The 26,839-nt window shown below is 38.9% G+C and overlaps 2 protein-coding genes across 2 annotated transcripts; both read left to right on the top strand.

Annotated features, from left to right (window-relative positions):
• Positions 1–22: 22 nt before the first annotated feature.
• Positions 23–11,570, top strand: LOC127864535 (5'-deoxynucleotidase HDDC2-like). The gene is made up of 6 exons (XM_052404201.1): positions 23–131; positions 321–445; positions 3,201–3,303; positions 3,505–3,573; positions 6,528–6,666; positions 7,010–11,570. Exons 1-6 carry the CDS (start codon positions 72–74, stop codon positions 7,183–7,185), a joined length of 672 nt encoding a protein of 223 aa, XP_052260161.1. The 5' UTR covers positions 23–71; the 3' UTR covers positions 7,186–11,570.
• A 318-nt stretch (positions 11,571–11,888) lies between these two features.
• LOC127864536 (cAMP-responsive element-binding protein-like 2) lies at positions 11,889–23,024 on the top strand. The gene is made up of 4 exons (XM_052404202.1): positions 11,889–12,088; positions 13,197–13,294; positions 18,288–18,420; positions 19,366–23,024. The coding sequence occupies exons 1-4, from the start codon at positions 12,020–12,022 to the stop codon at positions 19,468–19,470; spliced, it is 405 nt and encodes a 134-aa protein (XP_052260162.1). The 5' UTR covers positions 11,889–12,019; the 3' UTR covers positions 19,471–23,024.
• The last annotated feature ends 3,815 nt before the right edge of the window (positions 23,025–26,839 follow it).

The following is a 26,839-nucleotide window of genomic DNA, read 5'->3' as shown; positions in this document are numbered from 1 at the left end:
CCAATGAAAACGCCCGTAACATATGATATTACAAATGATTGGTCAATTATTTTCAGCGTACTTACTCCAAAATGTCAGGGCAGAATTTGTCAAAGCTTTTTGAGTTCTTTTCTCTTATCGGACAATTAAAGGTAAAAGTGATTTAAGTAAAGAATCATGTTCCAATTAAATCATATAAGCGGTTTAACACCTACTATTTATAATCAATTCGCCGAACCGGTGTTTCGCCGAAACCTCCAGTAACCGTACAGAAAGCCAATTAATCTGTTACTTTTGCAATTTTTATTAATTTTAAACATGCTGAAAACATTCTATCCTAGAGAATACAAAGGACAGGATGGGTTTTACGGAAAGTCAATCACCCAGAGAGTGTTGCTGATCATATGTACAGAATGTCTGTGTTATCTATGCTGATTGACGAGAAATCAGGGCTCAATAAGGAAAGGTATCACAGATAGAGATTATTTTAAGATAGTAAAAGTAAAATAACTGCTACATTTATGCAGATTGTAGTAACCAATATAAAGCTGCACATCCCAAGTCTCGTGTAGGATTCTTCAGTTATTAGCTCATCTATTTTTTGAAAAAAAATTATGAGCTATTGTCATCACCTTGGCGTCGGCGTTGGCGTCCGGTTAAGTTTTGCGTTTAGGTCCACTTTTCTCAGAAAGTATCAATGCTTTTGCATTCAAACTTGGTACACTTACTTACTATCATGAGGGGACTGGGCAGACAAAGTTAGATAACTCTGGCGTGCATTTTGACTGAATTATGTGCCCTTTTTATACTTAGAAAATTGAAAAATTTGGTTAAGTTTTTAGTTTAGGTCCACTTTTTTCAGAAAGTATCAATGCTATTGCATTCAAACTTGGTACACTTACTTACTATCATGAGGGGACTGAGCAGGCAAACTTAGATAACTCTGGCGTGCATTTTGACAGAATTATGTGCCCTTTTTTCCGAAGGAAAAAACTGGTTATTAGATTGGCGAATGCGGGCGGGCTGGCTGGCGGGCTGGCGGAACAAGCTTGTCCGGGCCATAACTATGTCGTTCATTGTCAGATTTTGAAATCATTTGGCACATTTGTTCACCATCATTGGACGGTGTGTCGCGCGAAATAATTACGTCGATATCTCCAAGGACAAGGTCACACTTTGAGTTCAAAGGTCAAAAATGGCCATAAATTAGCTTGTCCTGGCCATAACTATGTCATTCATTGTGAGATTTTAAAATCATTTGGCACATTTGTTCACCATCATGGGACGGTGTGTCGCACGAAAGAATCACGTCAATATCTCCAATGTCAAGGTCGCCACGACTAAAAATAGATTTTTTTAAAAAACAAACTTACAAAGGGGGTTAATTTTGTTTGTTCATTTCAAAAGTTCAGTTTGAGTTTTCTCCCTTTATCTGATTTTTTTTCACAATGAAAACCTGGTTTTGTGACAATTTTGTCCCTTGTTATACTTAAAAAAATTGAAAATTTTGGTTAAGTTTTGTGTTTAGGTCCATTTTATTCCTTAAGTATCAAAGCTATTGCTTTCATACTTGCAACACTTACTAACTATCATAAGGGGACTGTGCAGGCAAAGTAATGTAACTCTGACTGGCATTTTGACAGAATTATGTGCCCTTTTTATACTTAGAAAATTGAAAATTTGGTTATGTTTTGTGTTTAGGTCCACTTTATTCCTACAGTATCAAAGCTATTGCTTTCATACTTGCAACACTTATTAACTATCGTAAGGGGACTGTGCAGGCAAAGTTATGTAACTCTGACTGGCATTTGGACGGAATTATGGGCCCTTTATACTTAGAAAATTGAAAGTTTGGTTAAGTTTTGTGTTTTGGTCCACTTTACCCCTAAAGTATCATAGATATTGCTTTCATACTTGGAACACTCGCAAACTATCATAAGGGTACAGTAAAAGGACAAGTTGCATAACTCTGGATGTCATTTTTACGGAATTATGGCCCTTTTTTGACTTAGTAACTTTGAATATATGGTTAAATTTTGTGTTTCGATCCACTTTACTTCTTAAGTATCAAGGCTATTGCTTTCAAACTTCAAATACTTTCATGCTATCATGAGGTTACTGTACCTGGCAAGTTGAATTTTACCTTGACCTTTGAATGACCTTGACTCTCAAGGTCAAATTATTAAATTTTGCTAAAATTGCCATAACTTCTTTATTTATGATTAGAATTGATTGATACTTTGACAAAACTACTCTTACCTGACATACCACAATAGACTCCACCCAAACCATCGCCCGTGACACCCCCTTCCCCCCCCCCCCTATTTTTTTTTTTTTTTTAAGATCATCTCACAAATGACCACCACACCCTCACACTATACCCCCCACCCCACCCCACCCCACCCCCTCCCCAAATTATTTTGTTAAACGGTTAAAAAACAAAACTATTTATTTTGATTATTTTATGTTTGAAATACCGTCCAACCATCGCACCCAAGAATCCCCCCCACCCCCCCCTCCCCCCACCCGAATCTCCCCCCCCTAAATTTTTTTTTTTTTTTTTTAAGATCATCTCACAAATTACCACTAACACCCTCACACTATACCCCCCCACCTCACCCCCCATTTTTTTTTTGAAACGGTTAAAAAACCGTTTTATTTTTAAAATACCGTCCAACCATCGCACCCAAGAATCCCCCCCACCACCACCCCCCCCCCCACCCCCCCTTTTTTTTCGCATTTTTGAAAGATAATGTAATAAATGTCCACACCCCCACGCAATGCACCCCTCTTCACTCCAACCCTCCCTCCTTTGTGATTGAAAATGAGAGTCCCTTCACCTTTAAAAAGAAAATAGATGAGCGGTCTGCACCTGCAAGGCGGTGCTCTTGTTTTTTATGTCATGATAATCCTTAAATTGGGGAATGTGAACCTTGTTTATTATTCTCATACATTATGTAGAGTGCGTGAGTATGTTTACTCCCAAATTTCCAGAAGCCCCCCCCCCCCCCCTCTCCCCCACCCCAGTACAATGATCTTTTACCATTTTACAGTACTAAGAAGTTAGGTCAGTAGGTCAGTACTGTACATAGTGTACTGTGTACTTACTATTTGACGTTGCTGTTAATTGCTGTCCTTATTTCCACAAGTTTTTCTAGGGTTTAGTCACTTGCATGTTTGTTTTTTTTAGATTTCAATGTAAATCTCTATACTTTCTGCAGGTGCATGAAGATGTCCCTGGTTCATGACATGGCAGAGTCCATAGTGGGAGACATCGCACCAACAGACTGTGTGGACAGGCAGGAAAAACACAGGAAGGAAAAGGTAGTGGTTAAAGGGACAGTGTATTGTTAAACGAGTCATAAATATTCTTAAGATTGGGTTTGAGCATCAAATTGTAAATATCGGAGAAAATTTTGACCATAATTGTGCTTTGATTTATTCATAGTTCATTGGTAACATTATTCATTTTGTAAGGTAAGACGAGGAATAATGTAATGTCCCCAATTTTTCTGGTCATTGCAGACTGCGATGACCCACATTTCCAGCCTGGTCAGTGAGGACGTGGGACTGGAGCTCCTGCAACTGTGGACTGTAAGTGAAGACGTGGGACTGTGGACTGTACAACTTTTGAGCCTCATTCTTGGAATACTTTGTTGAACCCTTTACCACTTAGATAATATATTTTTACGCCTTTGTAGTTTTTGCGGTATCCATAGAAGTTAAATTTAATTAAAGATCATTCTTATTAGATTCAAGTTTTAAAGGCTCCGATTCCCACCCCTAGATACTGATGGGCAGCAAACAGCATACAACCTGAACAGGCTGTGAATAACTTGCAGGCTGTTCTGGTTATATGCTGTTTGCAAATAGCATGTGTATTTGTCATCCCAGATTAGCCTGTGCAGTCTTCAAAGGCTAATCAGAAACGCCCCTTTATGCCTAGACTGGGTTTTCATTAAGAGACTTCCTTTAAACAAAAAATTCCATTAATTGTGTAAAACTTACAATAATGTCCCCTTTAAAATGTCATTAACCAGGTTTTCTGTAGGAAAAAACTGGTTATTAGATTGGCGAATGTCGGCTGGCGGGGGGAACAAGCTGGTCCGGGCCATAACTTTGTCGTTCATTGTGAGATTTTAATATCATTTAGCACATTTGTTCACCATCATTAGACGGTGTGTCGCGCGAAAGACTTTCGTCGATATCTCCAAGGTCAAGGTCACAATTTGAGTTCAAAGGTAAAAAATGGCAATAAATGAGCTTGTCTGGGCCATAACTATGTCATTCATAGTGAGATTTTAAAATAATTTGGCACATTTGTTCACCATCATGGGACGGTGTGTTGCACGAAAGAATTACGTCAATTTCTCCAAGGTCAAGGTCGCCACGACTAAAAATAGATTTATTTTGAAACAAAGGGGAGTAATTATAAACAATCAGTTCAGTTTGAGTTGTCTCCCTTTATCAGACTTTTTTTCACATTTAAAACCTGGTTTTGTGACAATTTTGTTCCTTGTTTTAATTGGGGAAAGACACAACATTATACAAATGACATCACATAAAAGTCAATATGATGATAATAAGTAAAAGATATATTAATAAAAAATGTTCAATAATACATGTATGTTTGGAAATACCCGCACCTGTTCTATATACACACCCATTTTTTCACTCAGAGCTTTTTGCGCATGATTTACACATGTTCGTTCTATACATTGTCTTCAATTTTGAAGTATGAAAAAAGTCCTTAAACGGACTTGTTCACAGATTTTCCTACTTTTCAAAAAATGTCATAAAATATGTTAACTAACAAATCTGAAATGTATGTAATAGTTTTAACTTATAATAATAGCAAGAAAAAAGTGTAATAAAAACAGGGGTGCAACAGTTTACAAAACACATTAACCGGGTAACCTTTTATTGTAACTGGTTATTAACCGCTTAACCGAACAACATAAAAAAGTTTAAAAAAAAAATATATATATATATATATATATATAATGTCATATTGCTTATACATGTGCTCTTTATAAACGAAAGTGATTTAAAATCTCTTGAGTTGATTACATATCATATCATTTTACTAATAAAATGTATTTTAGTTCATTTTAATTGATTTGCAAATTTACCTTTGAAGTTTTATTTATTTATCCTGCGTACAAGCATACAAGAAAGATGTTCTAACAACTGCACAATGTTCATTTTCACATTTCATTATTATATTTTTAGTGGAGTCCCTAATCTTACATTTGCATAGTATTGCTTACAACTTCTGTTTTAAACATTCAGTACTGCGCAATCAAGTAATGATAACATAATTGTGATATTTAATGATTTTATTTTTAACAATTGTTTGTTTGTATTTGTTTTTGAATTAATTTAATTAACTTTGTTTGTTGTTATGTGATTGATTCCTGTAGTTGGTGTGGCCTGTTGATCTGAGTAGGTGCCAGAGTTAGTTGACAGTCTGTCACGTGCTAACAATTAAATCCTACAGTTTATTTCATGAAAACACAATTTAGGTTAAATTTTACAAAAATGTATCTGGTTAACTTATCCTTTCATTAGGTTAACTGGTAAACCTTTTGCATCCCTAATGATAAATAACACACCCATTCATATTGAGAAGCCAATCATATTTATACTCAATATTTTTCCAAATCCTCAAGGAAAGGTTTTACAAACAATTAATTATTATACCTATTGCCAATGATGATTATCCATTAATGAACCAATCTTTAAAAAAAATTCCTAGGTAAAAAGTGCTACTTTTTTATTGAAACATAATGCATGCTTTTTATGCCCCCGGTAGGAGGGCATATAGTGATCGGACTGTCCATCTGTCTGTCCTTCTTTCCGTCACACTTAAGGTTTAGGTTTCGAAAAATGCTCATAACTTCTATGTCCCTTGAGATGTAACCTTCATATTTGGAATGCATGTGTATATGGACAAGGCCTTTCCATACGCACATAATTTTGACCCCTGTGACCTTGACGTTGAACTTAGGGTCCGCGTTTAGGTTTTGAAATCTGTGTTTAGGTTTTGAAAAATGCTCATAACTTCTATGTCCCTTGAGATGTAACCTTCACATTTGGTATGCATGTATATATGGACAAGGCCTTTCCATACGCACACAAATTTTGACCCCTGTGACCTTGACGTTGAACTTAGGGTCCGCGTTTAGGTTTCGAAATCTGCGTTTAGGTTTCGAAAAATGCTCATTACTTCTATGTCCCTTGAGATATAACCTTCATATTTGGTATGCATGTGTATATGGACAAGGCCTTTCCATACGCAAAAAAAATGTTGACCCGTGTGACCTTGAACTTAGGGTCCGTGTTTAGGTTTCGAAATCTGCGTTAAGTTTCGAAAAAAGCTCATAACTTCTATCAAGCGTTTATAGAGGGCATAAGTCATCCTATGGTGACAGCTCTTGGTTTAAAAGACAATTATTTTGAAATTCTTAATTTTATCAAATTGTAAACGAAGCATACATGGAAAATTGGCAGATATCATGTGTTGTTGTGGTCTTTATTTTGTGTAGGAGTATGAAGAACAGAAGACAGCCGAGGCACAGTTTGTAAAGGACCTCGACTGCTTTGACATGGTCTTCCAGGCCTTTGAATACGAACAGACGGACAAACGACCAGGCAGTCTGCAGGAATTCTTTGACTCCACTGAAGGTGTGTCCGTTCTCCTCCTCCTTCCCTCCTGCCCCTTTCTCTTTAAATCATTCCATCAAATAAACTAATAAATAATCTGTGTGCATTTTCTCATTCAACTTCTCAATTCTGTCTTTACTTTATATCCTCTCCTTTCCCTTCAATTTTCTATATTGGTATAAAACAATTTAATCTTAGACTTGTACTGGTATTTAAATAAATTATATACTAGTAGTTAAAACATGACACTTTCACGAAAGTGGGAAAACAGTACCAGATAACATTTTTCCTTTAAACAGTTTAAGATAAATTACCAGTAAATCCTGTTGATGATATTAGTTTATGACTTGTTGACCACTTGCAGGGAAGTTCAAATCTCAGACTGTGCAGGGCTGGGTCAGTGAACTGTACAGAATTAGAGACCAGTCAAATGTACCGACACATTCGAGTCCCCATGTGACACACGCAGGTGCCATGAACACCAAAACCTCAGCCACTGTGAGGCCATTTTGTGTTGATCGAAAGGAGCAAGACAGCTAGCAGGAGAATTGTGACATCCTTAGAAAATCTTGCGACAAAAGCCATTCAACTGCGTTTTCGCTTGTCGCATGCATTTCACGGGGCCTTTAAGCACCGTTGTGCCTGAATTTACAAAATAAGAGTATTCTTGTGCTTAAAACAAGAAACCATCGGAGACGGGTGATGCTCCCCAAAGGTTTTTTTTGTCACAATATTGCACTATATATTCAGATGAAAGGAAATGTCTTGAGGGGCATTACTTTGGACAAAATAATACGATGGATTGTTTAGCAATTTAAAAATTTCAAAGGGCCATAACTCTCTAAATAAATCATCTAACCAGAACCCACTAATAACATGCGCATCTCCTCAAGGTAGTTAAGCTTCCCATAAAGCTTCATTGAAGTTCAGTCTGTAGTTGGGGAGAAATAGCCCGGACAAGAATTGCACTATATGTACTGAGTTTATAGAAAATTTCAACGGGCCATAACTCTGTGAAAAATCATCCGACCATAACTGGCTGATAATATGCACATCTCCTGTTGGTAGTGAAGCTTCCCATAAAATTTAATTGAATTCCGGTCATTTGTTGCTGAGAAATAGCCCGGACAAGAATTGCACTATATGTACAGTTAATGGAAAATTTCAAAGGGCCATAACCATGTAGAAAATCATCCGACTAGAACCGGCTGATAATATGCACATCTCCTCTTGGTAGTGAAGCTTCCCATAAAGTTTCATCGAATTCCGGTCATTAGTTGCTGAGAAATAGCCCGGACAAAAATTGTGCATGGACAAAGCGGCGACTATTTGCTCCCCCCCAAATTTTTTTAGGGAGAGCATAAAAAAGGGTACCCCTGTGCTTGAATTTTCAATTCAGGTATACCGCTGCACCCAAACTTCAAATAGTTATCTGTGTGTGCTTGTATTAGATCAGGAGTAATGTAGAAATTAATGTGGGACAATTCAATTAAGAAAACGATCGAACCAATACCAAGTATCAGTCTGCACCCATGTGCCTTAGAAAATCTTGGGAAAAGGCTCGAGTGCCATGAACAGCAAAACCTCAACAACTGAAAGGCAATTTTGTGTTGATCAAAAGGAAAAAGACAGCTAGCTGGAGGATTGTCTCACCTTTGAAAATCCGGTGAAATTAGCCATTCTACTGCATTCTCAAAGAAGGTTGTGGGTATGGATATGTGATTAAGTGCTTTCCAACTCTTGGTGATCATGTTGTTATACCTTGGTGTCCTGAGATCTTAAGTTATTGTGGTGTGTTATGTGAGCCTTGTTCTTGGAAAAGGGCTTAATGCATGTACATAAAGTGCAGTCTCACATTAGCCTGTGCAGTCCACACAGGCTTATCAATGACCACACATTCCGTATTAACTTAATTTTCGTTAAGAACAAACAAAAAATACCATAAAAGCAATAAGTGTTTTCCCTAATTTTGGATGACACTTTATGCACATGCATTGAGTCCTGTTTTCCGAGAGCTCCGCTGATATATTTTTGTGCAGTATTCTTTTAATGAGTATTTTCTTATTGTGCATCACTCTCCATGTGTTCCAGGTCAGAGATGCAGGTCAACACTATATTCATGGCATGATAAGTACAATTCAATATGTTGAAGCAGTGTATTAACAAACAAAAACTGGACAGCTATACACTAAAGCTTGCTCCACTTTTAGTCACATTTTTTGCCAAATCATACAGTAATCAAACTTGGTCAGAACATTCGTCCCAATGATATTTCAGCTTAGATCAAAACTGAGTTAAGGCCCAGACTCACTATGATGCCGGTGGAGCCCTGGTGTGTGATCTGGGATCTACCGGGATGAACCGGGTACAACCGGGAACAATAGGGGCTCCACCGGAAAAGTATAAAAATGTTTTATACCTCGGGGATGAACCGGGAAGGACCAGCGTGGCACCTGCAACAACCGGGACAGAACCGTAGCTCCACCGGGCACAAACAGACCCCGGCAAAGATATGGCAACGCCCCTGTTGTCGCTGGTGTTGCCCTTGTGGAGCCCCGGTGAATGCCAGCAGAGTCCCGTTTTAGCTACGGTACATGGGTAAACCGGCGCTCTGAAGGGACGCCACCTGCATTCACCATCGCTCCGGCTTGGCATTACCAGCGACGACCAGGGTTGAACTGGGGCATTGCTGTAGCTCTGTCAGGGTCTGATGCAGGTATAGCCCGGGTGAGTGCCGCTGGAGTTACGGTATACCCGGGCGCTGCCGGCTTTCTCCTGGGCTCCACCTGGGCATTACCGATGACAACCAGGGCTCTGCCGGGGCTTCACTGGGATAAACCGAAGCTAGTCCGGGTTTGACCGGGACTCTGCCGGGTTGTTGTCAGGCTTCAACCGGGGCGGAACTGGGAAATAGTGTGACTGCGTTAAAAAATTTCTACTAATCATCCCGGTTCTTGCCGGTCGACCAGCGTCAGCAAACCGGGATGGACCGGGGCTCTACCGGAAATAGTGAAACTTGGGCTTTCCATGGGTCAAACATTAGGTCATTAAGTCAAATTTTTTAAAAAGCATGTAAAGTCCCTTTAGTTTTCAAATCTTCATGAAACTTGCTCAGAACATTAAAAAAAGGCTGTACATATGTATTGTCATGATATCTGGACTGAGTTTCAAAATGATTGTAGTTTCTTATAAAATGGTGTTGGTACAGTTTTCTATAAAACGTATTTGGTGAAATGTTGTGAACACTTCCTTGTAAGAACAGTTTAGTTGATTGTGGTTTCCGGTGAGCACCATTAGGCCTTGGCCCTCTTGTTTTAGTTAAATCACCTGTCCTTAAAGTTTGGTTGTTTTTTGTCCACAAACTGGTCCCCTTTGTGTGTGTTTTTCAAAGTTTCCTCTGACCTTCTGAGCCTGAAGCTGCATTATGTGGGGACTCGAATGTGCTTCAACCTAATCAAATTACTAGACTCACCACAGTTGGGACGAATTTTGAATTAACGCTGCAATTTCCAGCTATTTCTAGTTGTAACTTTTTTTCAATGTTGGTATGGACTTATGTTGTGGGGGGATATTGGGGAGTCTGGTATGGTGACCACCAACCAAACTCACATGCTTCCGGGAACTGTTAATGGACCAGGGCCTAGGTGAGAAGCAAGTGAACCAACCACTGTGCAAACCGGACAGCCCTGGTCACCCTAATTCATTTAGCTCTTTGCTGAACACTGTCCTGTTATTGTAAAATTTGGGCTGAAATATCTAAAAATTTTTTTGCTTCTTACCACTCTTATTGTGTGTGTTTATTACTCTTAAGAAATTCTTAAATATCAATTCCCAATGTTTAAGATGATCGCATTCTCTCGGGCCCTTTAAGATCCCACCCATTTACCAATTTTTCAGGCATCACATTGACAGCCTAAATTAGGTGATTTTTCTCTAGTTATAAGATAGTTGGTGATTTCTAAGTCTAGCTGTATATGTACTGATGTGTTTTCCATTTTTGTGAAAAAAGTAATTATTTTTCAATTGATTTTTTGTGTACTCCGGATTTTGTTAAGACTATGTTTTTTGTTTACAAAGAAGAACTATCGTGAGGTATTGTTTTACTGGAAATTCATACCTGTATTACCTGTATGTTCTGCTGCTTTAACATTTTATTGTCCATTTTGTTTAAAACTTTTTATACAGTATGATATTGTACATATAATTATATAGAATAAAACAGAATCAGTACCGAAGATTTGCAAAATTGCTGATGGATAATTATGTAGAATTAAAATGCCTTTGCAACATACATGTAATAGGATAAGGATAACACAAAAAGAGTTAATGAATCTGTATACTTATAACTAGCATTTAATCATTTTGTTTTTGCATTTTTTGTTGGTTTATCAAATGTTGTATAAGCCGATTATTTGTGAAAAAAAGATAAAAATAATTCAGGAGAAACATGAACAAGAGTTTCGTTTTTCCATTAAGAAACATTTTATAGAAAAAGAATATGCGCATAGTAACAAACCTTTACAACTAACCAGAAGGGCCGATACTATGAGAAACGATGTAGAAGATACTGATTACTACATGGAGCTTAGTTTTATGCAGCTTTTGTTGTTAAGTCCAAGAATACTCCTCAAACTATTAATTGACATTTATTTCAGGTATTTTTCAATCTTTTCACTTAAAATATTAATATGTTTTTATAAAGAGGGCCGACACTACGGATACACATGCTACTAGTAATTGAAATAACTTCGATTAAAAGTGTAACAAAAGGATTTTTATTTCTTAAATTATGATTGATTATTACCGATACCTAGAAACAAAACAGATATTTCAAACAGTATTCTTAATCAGGGATGTTCTTTTGCTTGTCTGAATAGAATGCAATTTTTTTCTTGACTGTTGTTGCAAAGACGTATAGAATACACATAGGTCTTTGTTTGTTGTTACATATATCTATCAAGAAACATGTGTTTTTCTAGATCTTTGGTTGTCATTTCCCTAACTGTAAACAAGTGCATAGAGGATCATAATAGTTTCAGATAGTATCACACATTTTATGTCTTAGATGCAACAAAATGTGAATCTAATTAAAGTATCGTCTGAAAAAACATTTACAGCAGACACTTGTATACCAAACATATTGGAAAATAACCTCGATATGATTGCGCAATCAAATGTCCTTAGGAATGTGCAAGAAAACCGAGTGTGTTCGAAAATCCTTTCTATATTTAGACATGACCTCTATTTTCGACCAACCAAAACGCGTAAACACGATCATGTGCGGATGACGTTTAATTTGCATAATCATGAAAACATCAACAAAGCCAAGTGTTATGTGTTTATGACTAGCGAAATGTATCGCTTTTGGTGACTTATGAATATCAAAGACGACACAGAGAACTGTTTACGGATTGACGAATCTCCAGAATACACGGAACTCAAGGTATTTCAGATCTTTGTTGTATATTTATCAGTTTTTCTTTTTTATCTCACGCGAATAGTTTGGCAAGATGGCGCGATCTGTCAAATCAAGAGTTCGACTGAGTAACTGGTGTTGGCAAACTACGGTAATTACATCTCGAAAAAGGAACATGACAATACGTATCTAGTCTTTTAAAGTGACTCTGCGATAGTTCCATTTATATGAAACAAATGATAAATTTCGGGCATTGTATAAATGTACACCAGTTTTGCTTTGAAGAAATATCACACGCAATTGATACCCTTTATATAGTTGTCCATCCTGTCATTCTTCACTTGTATTGGGCGCAATTAATGTATTAGCATAATACAGCTGACTGATCAAGACTGTGTATCTTGCTTATAATGACTTTAAGAGTCGCTAAACTTAACAACAATATGTTGCTATATGATGTCAATACACAGCAGTTTTATGCCCTGGACTTAGTGTGGGGTCAAATAAAGATTGAGCTAAAAAGGCCTATTTCGTGACAAAAGCGCCATCTATTACCTGCGTTATGGACAGTTTGTATTACATAATATGATTAACGAACTCGACTTATCGTGGATAAAAAATCAAGGTTTCAAAAAAACTTTTTTAATTTTTAAAAGTGTCTAACTGAAATTGTTCATTGGTCAAAATAATTAACTATCAAAATGCTTCATTCTGCAGTCTTTAGCCAATGATGAGATAATACAAATCATGAGCGAATATAAATAGTAACTTAAAAGAAAGTTGCTCTGAGATATTATTCGGGATAAACATTAAGTCACATTTCATAATTAAATGCTAAACGTTTGCACATAATATATAATGGAAACGGGGCGTCATGCATGTGTGTAAAGTGTCGTCCCTAGTTAGCACTGCAATCCACACAGACCAATCAGGGACAGCACTTTTCACATAAACTGGATTTTCGTTTAGAAAATACTTTTTATAAACAAAAATATCATATAACCGAAAAGTGTCGTTCCTGATAAGCCTGTAAGGACTGCACAGGCTGATATGTGACGACAGTTTACGCTCACGAATTACTAGTAATCCCCGTTTTCTTATATCGAGGCTCATGATATACATGTATATTCGCTAGCAAGAGGAGGAGGCCAGTACAAGCGGCATGTCGGGGGACCGCCCGTCGCGCAAAGCTGGGCGCCGTGTGGGCAGAAAGAGCTCCAAAATGGACGTCAGGTATTGACGACCATGTTATCATAAGCATAATATGACGATGTTTTCAAGGTTTGTTGTCAGTTGTATGACCAATATATGGCAAACAGTAATTATTAGTATTTCAATAATAAAACACTAAATACTGACTTATTGTACGATAATTTCTATTGAATGTTAAGTAAATAATGTTTTTGGAGGCATGACGATGATAGCCCGATGCGACCAAACATGTGCTTGCTCAGGGTTGTTTGTCAGGATGCGAAGTAGATAAGCCTTGCATATCAATTGGAGGACGCACTCATGTGTACAAAACTTATTGTTCACCTCTGAAATATCAACCTTTTTCTGGACGCGCATTAACCAACCAATTCTTAGACTTAAGTCTAAGAATTATTCATTCATTCAATCCTCTCTGCGCAGTCTGGTGCTAGAGGCGACGGCAAGGGAGCATCACTTTGGTCTGTCAGCTGTTGTTGCGGGTGCTGTCTGCAGAGTGAGGCCTCTGTTCTTAAGCTCTTGCTCCACGGTTCGGCGCCACGTCTCTATTGGTCGTCCATGGTTTCTTTTCCCCTGTGGAGTTCATCTCAGTGCAACCCTGGGTAGTGAGTCGGGTGGCATTCTGCAGACGTGGCCTAGCCATCTCCATCTCCTCAAAGCGATGGTCTTAGCGATGCTGTTTGCGCCAGCTCTTCCACGCAGTTCCATGTTCGTGATCATGTTTGGCCAGAAGACTTTCATGATCCGTCGTAGGCACTTGTTCTGGAAGACTTCCAGTTTGCGCTCGATGGTAGCAGTCGTCTTCCAGCACTCAGACCTATATAAAAAGACGCTCAGCACGTTGCTCTTGAAGATGCGGAGCTTGGTGTGCATGCTAAGACTTGTGGTCCTCCAGATGGGCTTCAGCATTGCGAAGGCTTGGTTTGCTTTGCTGATTCTTGTGTTGATCTCCCTTGCACAGCCTCCATCTGTGGTAACCTAGCTGCCCAGGTAAATGAACTCTTCCACATCTTGTAGAGGCTGGTCATTGATGGTGATTGGGTCGCCCACTCTGGTGTTCTTCCTCATGACCTGAGTCTTTCCATTGTTGACCCTGAGACCTATGGTGCTTGCTGACAGTGCCAACTGTTGTGTCTTCTGCTGGATGTCCTGGTTCCTGCTAGCAAGTAGCCCGATATTGTCGGCGTAGTCCAGGTCATCTAGCAGCGAGGTCAGTGTCCACTGTATTCCTTGCCTCCTTCCCTCTGTGGTGCGGCGCATGATCCAGTCAATTGCCATTGAAAAAAGGAGCGGCAAGAGGATACATCCTTGCTTCACCCCAGTTTCCACCTTGAATGGTTCAGTGAGGTGGCTGTTGTGGAAGACTCTGCACTCAAAGTTTTCGTACAGGGACCTGGTGACGTTGACAAGTTTCTGAGGGATGTCATAATGTCGCAGAATCTTCCAGAGGGAGTCTCTGTGTGATGGCTGTCGAAGGCCTTCTCAAAGTCCACAAAAACCACGTAGAGGGATCCATTCCATTCATGGGACTGCTCAAGGATCTGCCTAAGGACGAAGATGTGGTCGATGCAGGACTTGCCTATCCTGAAGCCGGCCTGTTCCTGGCAAAGCATACCGTCCACTGCTGTTGTGATGCGTTGGAGGATGATGCGGCTGAAGATCCTACTGCTGAGCGATAGTAAAGTGATGCCACGCCAGTTGTTACATTTCCCAGGTCTCCTTTCTTGGGCAGTTTGACGATGGTGCCTGTCTTCCATTCGCTTGGCACTTCTTCACTGTCCCAAATCTTTTGAAGAATCTGACAAAGAAGCTGCGGCGTCACTGTGTCTTCTGCCTTCAGCATCTCATGGCACACTCCATCGTCGCCAGGCGCCTTCCCATTCTTCAGCTTATGGATGGCTTCATTGACTTCCGTTACAGTGATGTTGCCGAGGTTGATGTGAAGGTCCTCTTCAGCTTTAGGAATGTCAGCTAGGGTTGGTTGGTCTGGGCGGTTTAGGTAGGACTCGAAGTGTTGCTTCCATCTCTTCAGCCTCTTCTCTTCCACAGTGACATGAGTTCCGTCTTCAGCTCTCACAGGAAGGTCATGGTGCTGGCCGTAGTCGCCCTTCAGCTTCCTGGTGTTCTGGTACACTGTCTTCATGTCATTGTGCTCGGCTGCTGTCTCCGCCTCCTCTGCCAGCCTCTCTATGTACCTCCTCTTGTCTCTTCTGGCTGATGTCTTCACCACCTTGCCTTTCTCACTATATTCCTTTGAGATTCTTTTCTTAAGTCTTAGGGATTTTTTATCTTTCTTTTTTCTTCTATACGAGACCACGTTTCTTCTGAGATCCATTCTGTCTTCTTGCTCTTTCTGAAGCCCAGAACTTCCTCTCCTGTCTCTTTCATTACTCTGTTGAAGCCTTCGATGGTCAGTGCTGCCTCATCTGCCAAAATACTAAATCTATTCCTGAGGGTTAACCTAAACTCTTCTTTCAGTTTTGGGTCTTTCAACTTGACGACATCGTAGCGTTAGTTCTTGATGTCTCCCGTCTTGGCTTTCCTGAGCTTCAAAGTCACCTTGGCCACCAGAAGACTATGGTCGCTGCCGATGTCTGCATTTCGCATCACACGCACGTCCTGCAGAGAGTGCCTCCACCGACCGTTGATGATGATACGGTCGATCTGGTTCTGGGTCCTGTCGTCTGGTGATGTCCATGTTAGTTTGTGGATCTCCTTGTGCGCGAACAGGGTCCCTTCTATGACCAAGTCGTTCTGTTGACAGAAGATGACTAGTCTCCCCCCGTTGTCGGTGATCACACCCATTCCATGTTGTACCATGGTCCTCTCTCTGTCTTTGTTGTCGCAGCCAACCTTAGCATTGAAGTCGCCGAGCAACATCAGCACGTCGTGTTGGGGGATGTCCTCTAAAACACTTTGAAGGGCGTCGTAGAATGCATCCTTCGCCTCTTCTTCCGCATCGTCTATCGGTGCGTAGTTCATCCTGAGGTACAACAGGCGCTCGTTCACAGGTTTCCACTGTAGCACGGTGTTGGCCTTGCTCTTGCTGATGATGACGGCAACTCTTTCCCGGTGGTCGTTGTCAGTTCTTCCTGACCAGATGATGACCTCCGGAACTCACCTTCTGCTTGCCAAAGCCATTCCATCTTGCTTCTGTTACTCCCAAGAGTCAGGTTGTATGGGTTCAGCTCACTCACCAATTGCGCTAGCTTTCCAGTCTGGTAGAGTGTTCGCACGTTCCAACATCCAACTCTGATCCATCGCTTTGGCGTCAAGAGTTCCGCTATCGGGGTGGGGACGTCCTTGCGGCTTTGATCCTCATCCTTCATAAGTCCAGTTTCCTGGTCTGCTTCACTCCCGGCGCCGTTTGTCGCTTGTTCCCTTGTTGTCGTTTCCGTAGCAAGCATGTCGGTCGGTCCGTCCACCAGGTGGTTTTCGGATGATAACTCAAGAACGCTTGGGGCTAGGATCATGAAACCTCATAGGTACATTGATCATGACTTGCAGATGACCCCTATTGATTTTGAGGTCACTAGGTCAAAGGTCAAGGTCACATTGACCCGAAATAATAAAATGGTTTCCGGATGATAACTCAAGAACGCATACGCCTAGGATCATGAAACTTCATGGGTAGATTGATCATGACTCGCAGATGACCCCTATTGATTTTGAGGTCACTAGGTCAAAGGTCAAGGTCACGGTGACCCAAAATAGTAAAATGGTTTTCGCATGATAACTCAAGAACGCATATGCCTAGGATCATGAAACTTCAAAGGTAGATTGATCATGACTCGCAGATGACACCTATTGATTTTGAGGTCACAAGGTCAAAGGTCAAGGTCACGGTGACCCAAAATAGTAAAATGATTTTCGGATGATAACTCAAGAACGCTTTTGCCTAGGATCATGACACTTCATAGGTACACTGATCGTGACTCGCAGATGACCCCTATTGATTTTCAGGTCACTAGGTCAAAGGTCAAGGTCACAGTGACAAAAACGTATTCACACAATGGCTGCCACTACAACGGACAGCCCATATGGGGGGCATGCATGCTTTACAAACAGCCCTTGTTCATACTTGGAATTAAGATTTAAGGGCGAAGCTAGAACGCAGTGTTCCTGATTGACGAGTATCTATTATCTTAAGGGCAAAGCTAAAACGCATTGTTTCTGATTGACGAGCATCTAGTATCCTTAGGGCGAAACTAGAACGCAGTGTTCCTGATTGACTAGTATGTAGTATCCTGAGGGCGAAACTAGAACGCAGTGTTCCTGATTGACTAGTATGTAGTATCCTGAGGGCGAAACTAGAACGCAGTGTTCCTGATTGACTAGTATGTAGTATCCTGAGGGCGAAACTAGAACGCAGTGTTCCTGATTGACTAGTATGTAGTATCCTGAGGGCGAAACTAGAACGCAGTGTTCCTGATGGACTAGTATGTAGTATCCTGATGGCGAAACTTGAACGCAGTGTTCCTGATGGACTAGTATGTAGTATCCTGAGGGCGAAACTAGAACGCAGTGTTCCTGATTGACTAGTATGTAGTATCATGAGGGCGAAACTAGAACGCAGTGTTCCTGATTGACTAGTATGTAGTATCCTGAGGGCGAAACTAGAACGCAGTGTTCCTGATCGACGAGTATCTATTATCTTTAGGGCGAAGCTAGAACGCAGTGTTCCTGATCGACGAGTATCTATTATCTTTAGGGCGAAGCTAGAACGCAGTGTTCCTGACCGACGAGTATCTATTATCTTTAGGGCGAAGCTAGAACGCAGTGTTCCTGATCGACGAGTATCTTTTATCTTTAGGGCGAAGCTAGAACGCAGTGTTCCTGATCGACGAGTACTTATTATCTTTAGGGCGAAGCTAGAACGCAGTGTTCCTGATCGACGAGTATCTATTATCTTTAGGGCGAAGCTAGAACGCAGTGTTCCTCATCGACGAGTATCTATTATCTTTAGGGCGAAGCTAGAACGCAGTGTTCCTCATCGACGAGTATCTATTATCTTTAGGGCGAAGCTAGAACGCAGTCGACAGAGTGCACGTGAGTGTCGTGCGAGGAAGAAGCTGCGGTACCAGTATCTAGAGGACCTCGTGGCTAACAGGGAGAAGGCTGTATTTGCTCTACGAGACGAGCTTGAAATGGTGAGTTGGAAAACTGCACGGGCTGGCATGTGTAGCAGCACACATACAGTGTTTAGCTCAATATTACTATATACAACCATGAAAACATTACATTACAGTATACATGTAGTTTTTCAGCAGCACTGTATCCAAAGCATTCTATGCAAAAACTAAATGATACATCTATACAACAAGTCCAGTTATAAATCAGTTATAGAAGCCATATAGCATGTTATTGATATATGCTTGCGTAGATACCATAATTTATCCGCGTTCTGGGAATACCGGGCTAAATGCATGTGCGTATATTGTAATCCCAGATTAGCCTTTGCTGTCCGCACAGGCTAATCAGGGACTACACTTTTCCGCTTTTATGGATTGTGTCTTTTAAAGGCAGTCTCTTAATAGCAAAAATCTAGTTTAGGCTAAACGTGTCGTCCCTGATTAGCCTGTGCGCACTCAGCTTTCCCAGAACGAGGCTAAACGTATTAAAATGTCATGTCTGCAATAGTGGAGTGAGGAAAATACTTGAGTTGTGTCCCTTTGACTGCTGTTTTATCGCATCAATGTATTATTATTGAATAAGATATACATTTTACTTGCAATAACAACATACTATTTCATAATGGTATTAATGAATACACACATAATATACGTGCATGGGCTTATTCCTTTCAGAGTTTGACTCGCGCACCTTAAGTTAATATGATCGTTTGTGACCAGAGAAGTAATTTGATATTTGAGCCGCATTCTGAGAAAACGAGGCTTCATGCATGTTTGTAATGTGTCGTCCATGATTAGCCTGTGCAGTACGCACAGGCCAATCTGTTATGACACTTTCCGTGGATTTTCGCAAAGAAGATACTTCCTTTAGACGAAAAATTTCGTTAAAGCTTTAAGCCCGTGTTCCCCAGAGCGCAGCACATTTATTGTCAATTATCGACCGAAATCCTGTTCGTATTTTAGTGGAAGACGCTGTGTCGGGAGGTGGATGATGGGAAGGTATCAACTGCCTTGAAGGACCAACTCCTACCCGACCTTGACCCCGTGAAAGCGGAGCCCCAAGATTAAGCATCGCCCCAATATTTACCCAGCTCCCTAAGGCCAAATGAGCAAAGTTAATTGTTTCGGGTAGTTCGAGTCGTGTGAGAGCGCCCCGACCGAAATTTTAATGTTTTGGGGGACGCTTGTTTCCGATGATTTTGCCATTTTATGAAAGGCGAGTGTACCTTAATTAGACAACCGTTCAAATTCCAAGGGCCTCATCAATTAATAGATGAACAGAATTGCAGTAAATTCTCGATATGCTCCGCCTTTGTGACAACACGTTGATCAAAATAAACGACAACACACCGATACCCCTAGCCGTACCTACTCTTTTGGGAAAACATTGCAGAGTGTATGAACAAATGTGAACGTAAATGAGGCCGTGATTGATGACGACTTCATCAGCCTTTTATGAGTATTTCACATCGACTACTGTACATTAGAGCCTCGTTCTGGGAAACCAGGGCTTAATGCACGTGCGTTAAGTGTAATGCCCGATGAGCACGTGCAGTCCGCACAGACTAATCAGGGACGACACTTTCCACATTGACTGCAGTTTCGGTTAGAAGAACATTTCTTTAAACAAAACATTCAATAACAGCGTAAAGTGTCGTCCCTGATTAGCTTGTGCGGACCGCACAGGCTAAACTGGGAAGACACTTAGCGCACATGCACAAATCCTGTTTTCCCAGAGCAAGTCTCATTGATTGAATGATAAGATAATGACACTGGTATGGTTTGATAATATACCATTCCCGAATGAGCAGTAGCCTGTGCGTTTGTGAATTTATATCGTCCACTAGTCGTTAAGTTTATTATGACATGAATAATGACAGTGATTGTAACGATCTACTTTTGACAGGATATTCGATTTAATGTTCTTAAATACTTTATATTCCATACTTTGCTTATCATTTTGCATACCTCGTGTAAATATTGTTACATAAGTAAATCGATCTTTAAGTGTAAATAGTGTTTATTATATAGTGAAACCTCTTTTTATGCTCCGGATCGAATGATCGGGGGTATATTGTTTTTGGCCTGTCTGTCTGTCATTCTGTCCCAAAACTTTAACCTTGGTTTAAGTTTGATAACATATGCTTTATTGAAAATAGCAACTTCAAATTTGGCATGCATGTGTATCTCATTGAGCTACACAATTAGAGTGGTGAAAAGTCAAGGTCAAGGTCATTCTTCAAGGTCAAAGGTCAAATATCATTGTATTTTTCTTTCCTAAAACTTTACCAATCGTTAAGGTTTGGTGATAACTTTTTGAATATTGGAGATAGCAACTTGATATTTCGCATGCATGTGTATCTCATGGAGATGCACATTTTGAGTGGTGAACGGTCAAAGTCATTCCTCAAGGTCAAAAGAAAAAAAAATACAATCCAAGGGAAGTAATAAGCTTTAAAGGGGAGATAATTGCTAAACCTGCCAAATGATATATTTTGAAATTTTATTTCAAAGCGGCGCAATAGTGGGCATGGTGTTTCTGACAAACACATCGCTTGTTGTACATACAAATCATGTTGCGTTATATTTGTTAAAAAATATGTTAATAGTCAAGAGTGAAAATATATGATGATCATGAACTGAAAATGCAATTGTTTACATATGTATCATATATGTGTAGAATTTGATGAAAGCACATGTGACCTTATTGTCTGGTGTTATGATGAACTCTCGATTAATCTCCCTAGTTACAAGGCCCGTATATATTACACAGTTTCTGATAGAATTCCGAAGGCAACTGCTTAAATTCATAAAATTCTTATGTGTCTGATTGTTTCGTCTATATATTTTTTAAAATAAGAATTTGATTTAATGTTTTACAATTTTAAACAAAGAAAACATTGTTTTTTGTATAGATTTGATGTGAAAGGTTCAGTACACTTGAGTAAAGAATTCCAGGGTCAGATTTCACGAACCCAAACTATGAGGTATGATTAAGGATAAGACCTTTCTTACACTTGTGATGTTGTATGTAAGCGCTTTAACATTTGTGGAGTCTTCCGTAGAATAAACCGCCTAAAGCTAAACCAATCTTCGCATAACGATTTTGAACAAGGAACATTTGAAGCCAATATTTCTTGTTCGTGGGTGTCAGTCTATTCTTTGTTCTCAGTGTACGATAGGGTATGGTAAAGCATCATTCCCGTGCTATGCAAAGATCTTTTTGCAACTGTTTTGTAATTTAGTTTAAGTTTGGGTTAGACAAATGTGATGTTTGTTTTGATTTGGTTTTTATCTGAAATTGTTTGTGATTTTATTTGTTGACATAAGTTTGTTATGTTGTTGATTGACTTTGAAGTTCGTTATCTTGTTTATTGACTTAAAAGTTTGTTATTTTGTTTATTTACTTATTAGCTCCGCGTTGATAGTGGTCTATATGGAGAGATATTTTATTTATTGTCCAATCTTCATGAAACTTTGACAAAACATGTGTCCCAAGGATATATTGGACTAGTTCGAAACTGGGTCACTTGTTCAAAAACTAGGTGTTTAGGTCAAATTAAAGAAAAAGGTTGTTAACTTCTAGAAGACACACTTATTGTTGAATCTTCATGAAATTTTGTCAGAACATTTTGTTCTTATAATATCTCAGCTGAGTTCAAAAATGGTTCCGGTCCGTTGAAAAGCATGGTCGCCTGTAGGCCGGGCAGTTTTCCTTAAAGGGCTTATTTAAATTTTGTTAACACTCGAAGTCACATTTATAGTCACATCTTCATGAAATTTTGTCAAAAGATTTGTTCCAATGATATCTTGGATGAGTCCGTTAAAAAACATAGCCGCCAGCGGGCTGGACAGTTTTCCGAATTTGGCTATAGTAAAACCTTGTTAATACTCTAGAAGTCACATTTTAGTCAAATCTTCATGAAACTTGGTCAGAACATTTGCTCTTATTATATATGTTCTGAACTCGAAAACGTAACGGGTCCGTTGAAAAGCAACTGATATTCCCGATTAGGTTGGCTCCTGTCATACCTGTAAGCTCGGAAACCAAAATAATTGGATGCAGGTCAAACCGGCCACACGTCAATCGATTTAAAAAGTAAAATCAGAAAAAAGTGCAACCGTCCACGCAATTATAATGAAGATGAACTTTTAAAGAATTATTTATTCCGTTTCACTCCTCTTCTGATACCAATTGTATTGTGTATTTTGGACTTTTGATGTACAATATACTTGCAAAAAGAAATACCTATGTTTACTAACTAAGTATCGAAAATGCAATTCGTAAACTTAATGATTTAAGTAATGTGTTATGTTTATTAGTCTTTTGTTTATTAAATGAAATAACGAGGTAACACTTACTATGTGAGATATTGTTTTGCCGTTTGCTATTGACTATAATAAAATCGTGCATGCTCAGATTTGGGTTGTTGTACAGACAGAAAATGATGTGATTATCAGATTGTTTTATTGGTTGATTTGTCTGACATATTTCGGGTGACATTTCTCGTGGGGAATGGAGTGAAAAGAGTTTTTTGTTGCCTATTTCGCGCAGTTAAATTTCTCAACACTCGAGTATATACAACTTTTTTAAATTGTTAATAAAATGTTTTTGCAAATATGATGCTTGTTTTGTTTTCATATTTCTAAATTTTGTGAACAATTCATGGATAAGATACAATTTGTTTGCTAACATTGTCTTTTAGTACGTCCTTTTTCCAAGGTCACGTGGGTGAAATCAAATGTGTGTGCGCCCAATACTTTTCATCCGCGTAAAGGGTTCTCGAATTACTTTGCAGATATAGAGCTTATTGGAGTACGAGGTGATGTTTTATTTCACTATTTGTACTAAATCCATGATGCTGACCACATTACTGCGGTTTTCAGTTCCCACCTAAAATAATGTAGCAAAAAGAAGAAGTGTTGTACATGTATATCAGTGATTATTTAATTTAACTGACTGCATTTGCCTCGAAAAAGTACACTTCAAGTGCTTTCGTTTTTACTTTCCTGTCTTTCAGCTTTTTACTAATTTTTTTTTTCAAAATGAGTAACGCAACATGTGTTTCGTTGAGAGACAATGCTCACGCTTTATTGACTTTCGTCGCTGTACAAACTTTAAACGGCGCCCCTTTGGTGCTTCTCAAAAATGGCTTTCTGTAAAGTAAGGTTATGAGTCGTTGATCTATATTATGCATAGGTATTTTAGCATTTTGACCACTTAATTGTGTTGAATATATTTAATAGTATTAAATTCATAAACAACATTAAATGAGATGTAATGAGTTTTACCCATGGATTAGCCGATTATCTTACACCGGATTACGCCGGTTTATTCCGACTGATCGGATATTGGTTAATCCTGGCTTCAAAATTATGCCAAATATGTGATGGTACTTTGTAAGACATAATATAATAAGTTCGTGAATTCATACCATTTTACGTTATATCTAAAATGGGTTAAATTTGGAAGGAATAATCCGCTATTTATTATATTAGTCTCAAAGACTTAAGTATCACACAATACAATGTCACTTTGTGCAAAATACAGGTTTAAACGTTTGCCGGTTTGTGACGGACTTCCATGTTTTCAGGGCACCAATAGGTCAAAATGTCATTTTCGTAATTCATATAAATTTGATGAGATAATTGGGGTGGGGGGATGCACACGTCAAAGCAACTATAGATATTGCCGAATGTTTTTTAAATTGTATATATTAAAAGAGCTGCACGTTCGATTAATAAAAGTACCCGAATGAGAAGCCGTTCCTTACATGATGATCAGCGAGACAAATAAAGTTATATATCCGTTTACGACATTGTGGAACCATTTACGGCAAACGAGGGCAAGAAAATTAAAACAGTTTCTTTTCGAAATAAAAATAATCAAAAGATGACGTTTCTTGATCCGAGTTAAAGCACAAAGGTGCTAGAATCGGATTTAAATAATAAATGGCGATGGGATTGGTTGTCTGAAATAGATGAACGTGTCATTAAATTTGACGAATGGCTAAAAACGGAACACCTCTGGTGTGTGTTTCTTTTTTGTGTTTGTGAGGAAAAAATGTTTCAAATCGTCCCGACAGACGGCAGTTAAAGCCCATGCTACCGACAAAGCACAATCACGCAATGACGAAATCGTCATCTCTGCAGAACATTGAATTTAAGGGATATCTAGACACAGTACTTTTGTTAAGACCTACATATTTTATCAATATTTCATTTAAATATCCTTTTATCACTTCATAAAATATTAATCGCAATATTTTATTGTTTTATTGTGTAAAACTCACATTACTAGTAATTGAATACATTTACGAATAATTATAAAATATAACGCGCGTTAAAGTTGTACTAATACACACGTATCAACGCGTTAACGTTGTTCTAATATGCACGTATCAACGCGTTAACGTTGTGCTAATATACACGTATCAACGCGTTAACGTTATGCTAATATACACGTATCAGCGCGTTAACGTTATGCTAATATACACGTATCAACGCGTTAACTTTATGCTTATACACACGTATCAGAGCGTTGAAGTTGTGTTCATATGTACACGTATCAACGCGTTAACGTTATGCTAATATACACGAATCAACGCGGTAACGTTGTGCTAATACACACGTATCAATGCGTCAACGTTATGCTAATATTTACGTATCAGCGCGTTCAAGTTATGCTAATATACACGTATCAACGCGTAAACGTTGTGCTAATACACACGTATCAACGCGTTAACGTTATGCTAATATACACGTATCAGCGTGTTTACGTTGTGTTCATATGTACACGTATCTATGTGTTAACGTGGTGCTAATATACACGTATTAACGCGTTAACGTATGCTAATATACACGTATCAACGCGTTAACGTGGTGCTTATATACACGTATCAACGCGTTAACGTTATGCTAATATACACGTATCAACGCGTTTACGTTATTCTAATATACACGTATCAATGCGTCAACGTTATGCCAATAAACACGTATCAACGCGTTCAGGTTATGCTAATATACACGTATCAACGCGTAGACGTTGTGCTTATACACACGTATCAACGCGTTAACGTTATGCTAATATACACGTATCAGCGCGTTGACGTGGTCATATGTACACGTATACACGCGTTAACATGGTGCTTATATGCACGTGTCAACGCGTTAACGTTTGGCTAATATGCACGTATCAGCGCGTAAACGTTGTGCTAATATACACCTATCAGCGCGTTCACGTTGTGTTCATATGTGCACGTATCAGCGCGTTAACGTTGTGCTTTTATACACGTTTCAACGCGTTTACGTTATGCTAATATACACGTATCAACGCGTTAACGTTGTGCTAATACACACGTATCAACGCGTTAACGTTATGCTTATATACACGAATCAGCGTGTTGACGTTGTGTTCATATGTACACGTATCTATGTGTTAACGTGGTGCTAATATACACGTATCAACGCGTTAATGTAATGCTAATATACACGTATCAACGCGTTAATGTTATGCGAATATACACGTATCAGCGCGTTGACATTGTGTTCATATGAACACGTATCAACGCGTTAACATGGTGCTAATATACACGTATCGACGCCTTAACGTTATGCTAATATACACGTATCAGCGCGTTGACGTTGTGTTCATATGTACACGTATCAACGCGTTAACGTGGTGCTCATATTCATGTATCAACATGTTAACGCTGTGATAATATTCGCGTATTAACGCTTTAACGCTGTGCTAAAATACATGTATCAACGAGGTAAAGTTGTACCAGTATACACGTGTCAACGCGTTAAAGTTGTACCAATATACACTTGTCAACGCGTTAACATTGTGCTAATTTACACCCATCAACGCGTTAAAGTTGTGATACTATACACATTTCGACGCTTTAACGTTATGCTAATAAACACGTATCAAAGCGTTAACGCTGTGCTTATTTACACGTATCAACTTAGGAACAAGGCACATAACCCAAAGATTTCAAATAAATTGTGACATTTAATTTGAATTTCTTTGTCTATATTTTCATTTATTTTAGATTCAGGTTGCGTGCAAAACGTTATAATTTCATTTTCGATCATTGTCTGGTAGATGTAATTATGTTTAAAACTGTTTTATTAACTCTTTCTACAAGTAAATTATGAAGTTCAATAAGTCTCGTAGTACATCAAAATTGTATTCGGAATACATTATTCATCATCGTATTATGAATACACTTTTTGCAATACTAATAATACTTGTAAATTGTACATTACGGGTTCAGAAAGTAATTTTACCATCATCGGGATCATTTTGTATTTTATTTAGAGCAAGCAATTGAAATATGAATTCCTACACGTATAATCTTTTTCAAAGACGTTTCTGTTTTTTTTCTTCTTTTTAAAAATGCAATTTTGTCTCAGTATCATTGAGAGAACATCG

This window comes from Dreissena polymorpha, chromosome 1 (assembly GCF_020536995.1).
Source record: "Dreissena polymorpha isolate Duluth1 chromosome 1, UMN_Dpol_1.0, whole genome shotgun sequence".
NCBI classification, from domain to species: domain Eukaryota; kingdom Metazoa; phylum Mollusca; class Bivalvia; order Myida; family Dreissenidae; genus Dreissena; species Dreissena polymorpha.
This window is presented reverse-complemented; position numbering and strand designations above follow the sequence as displayed.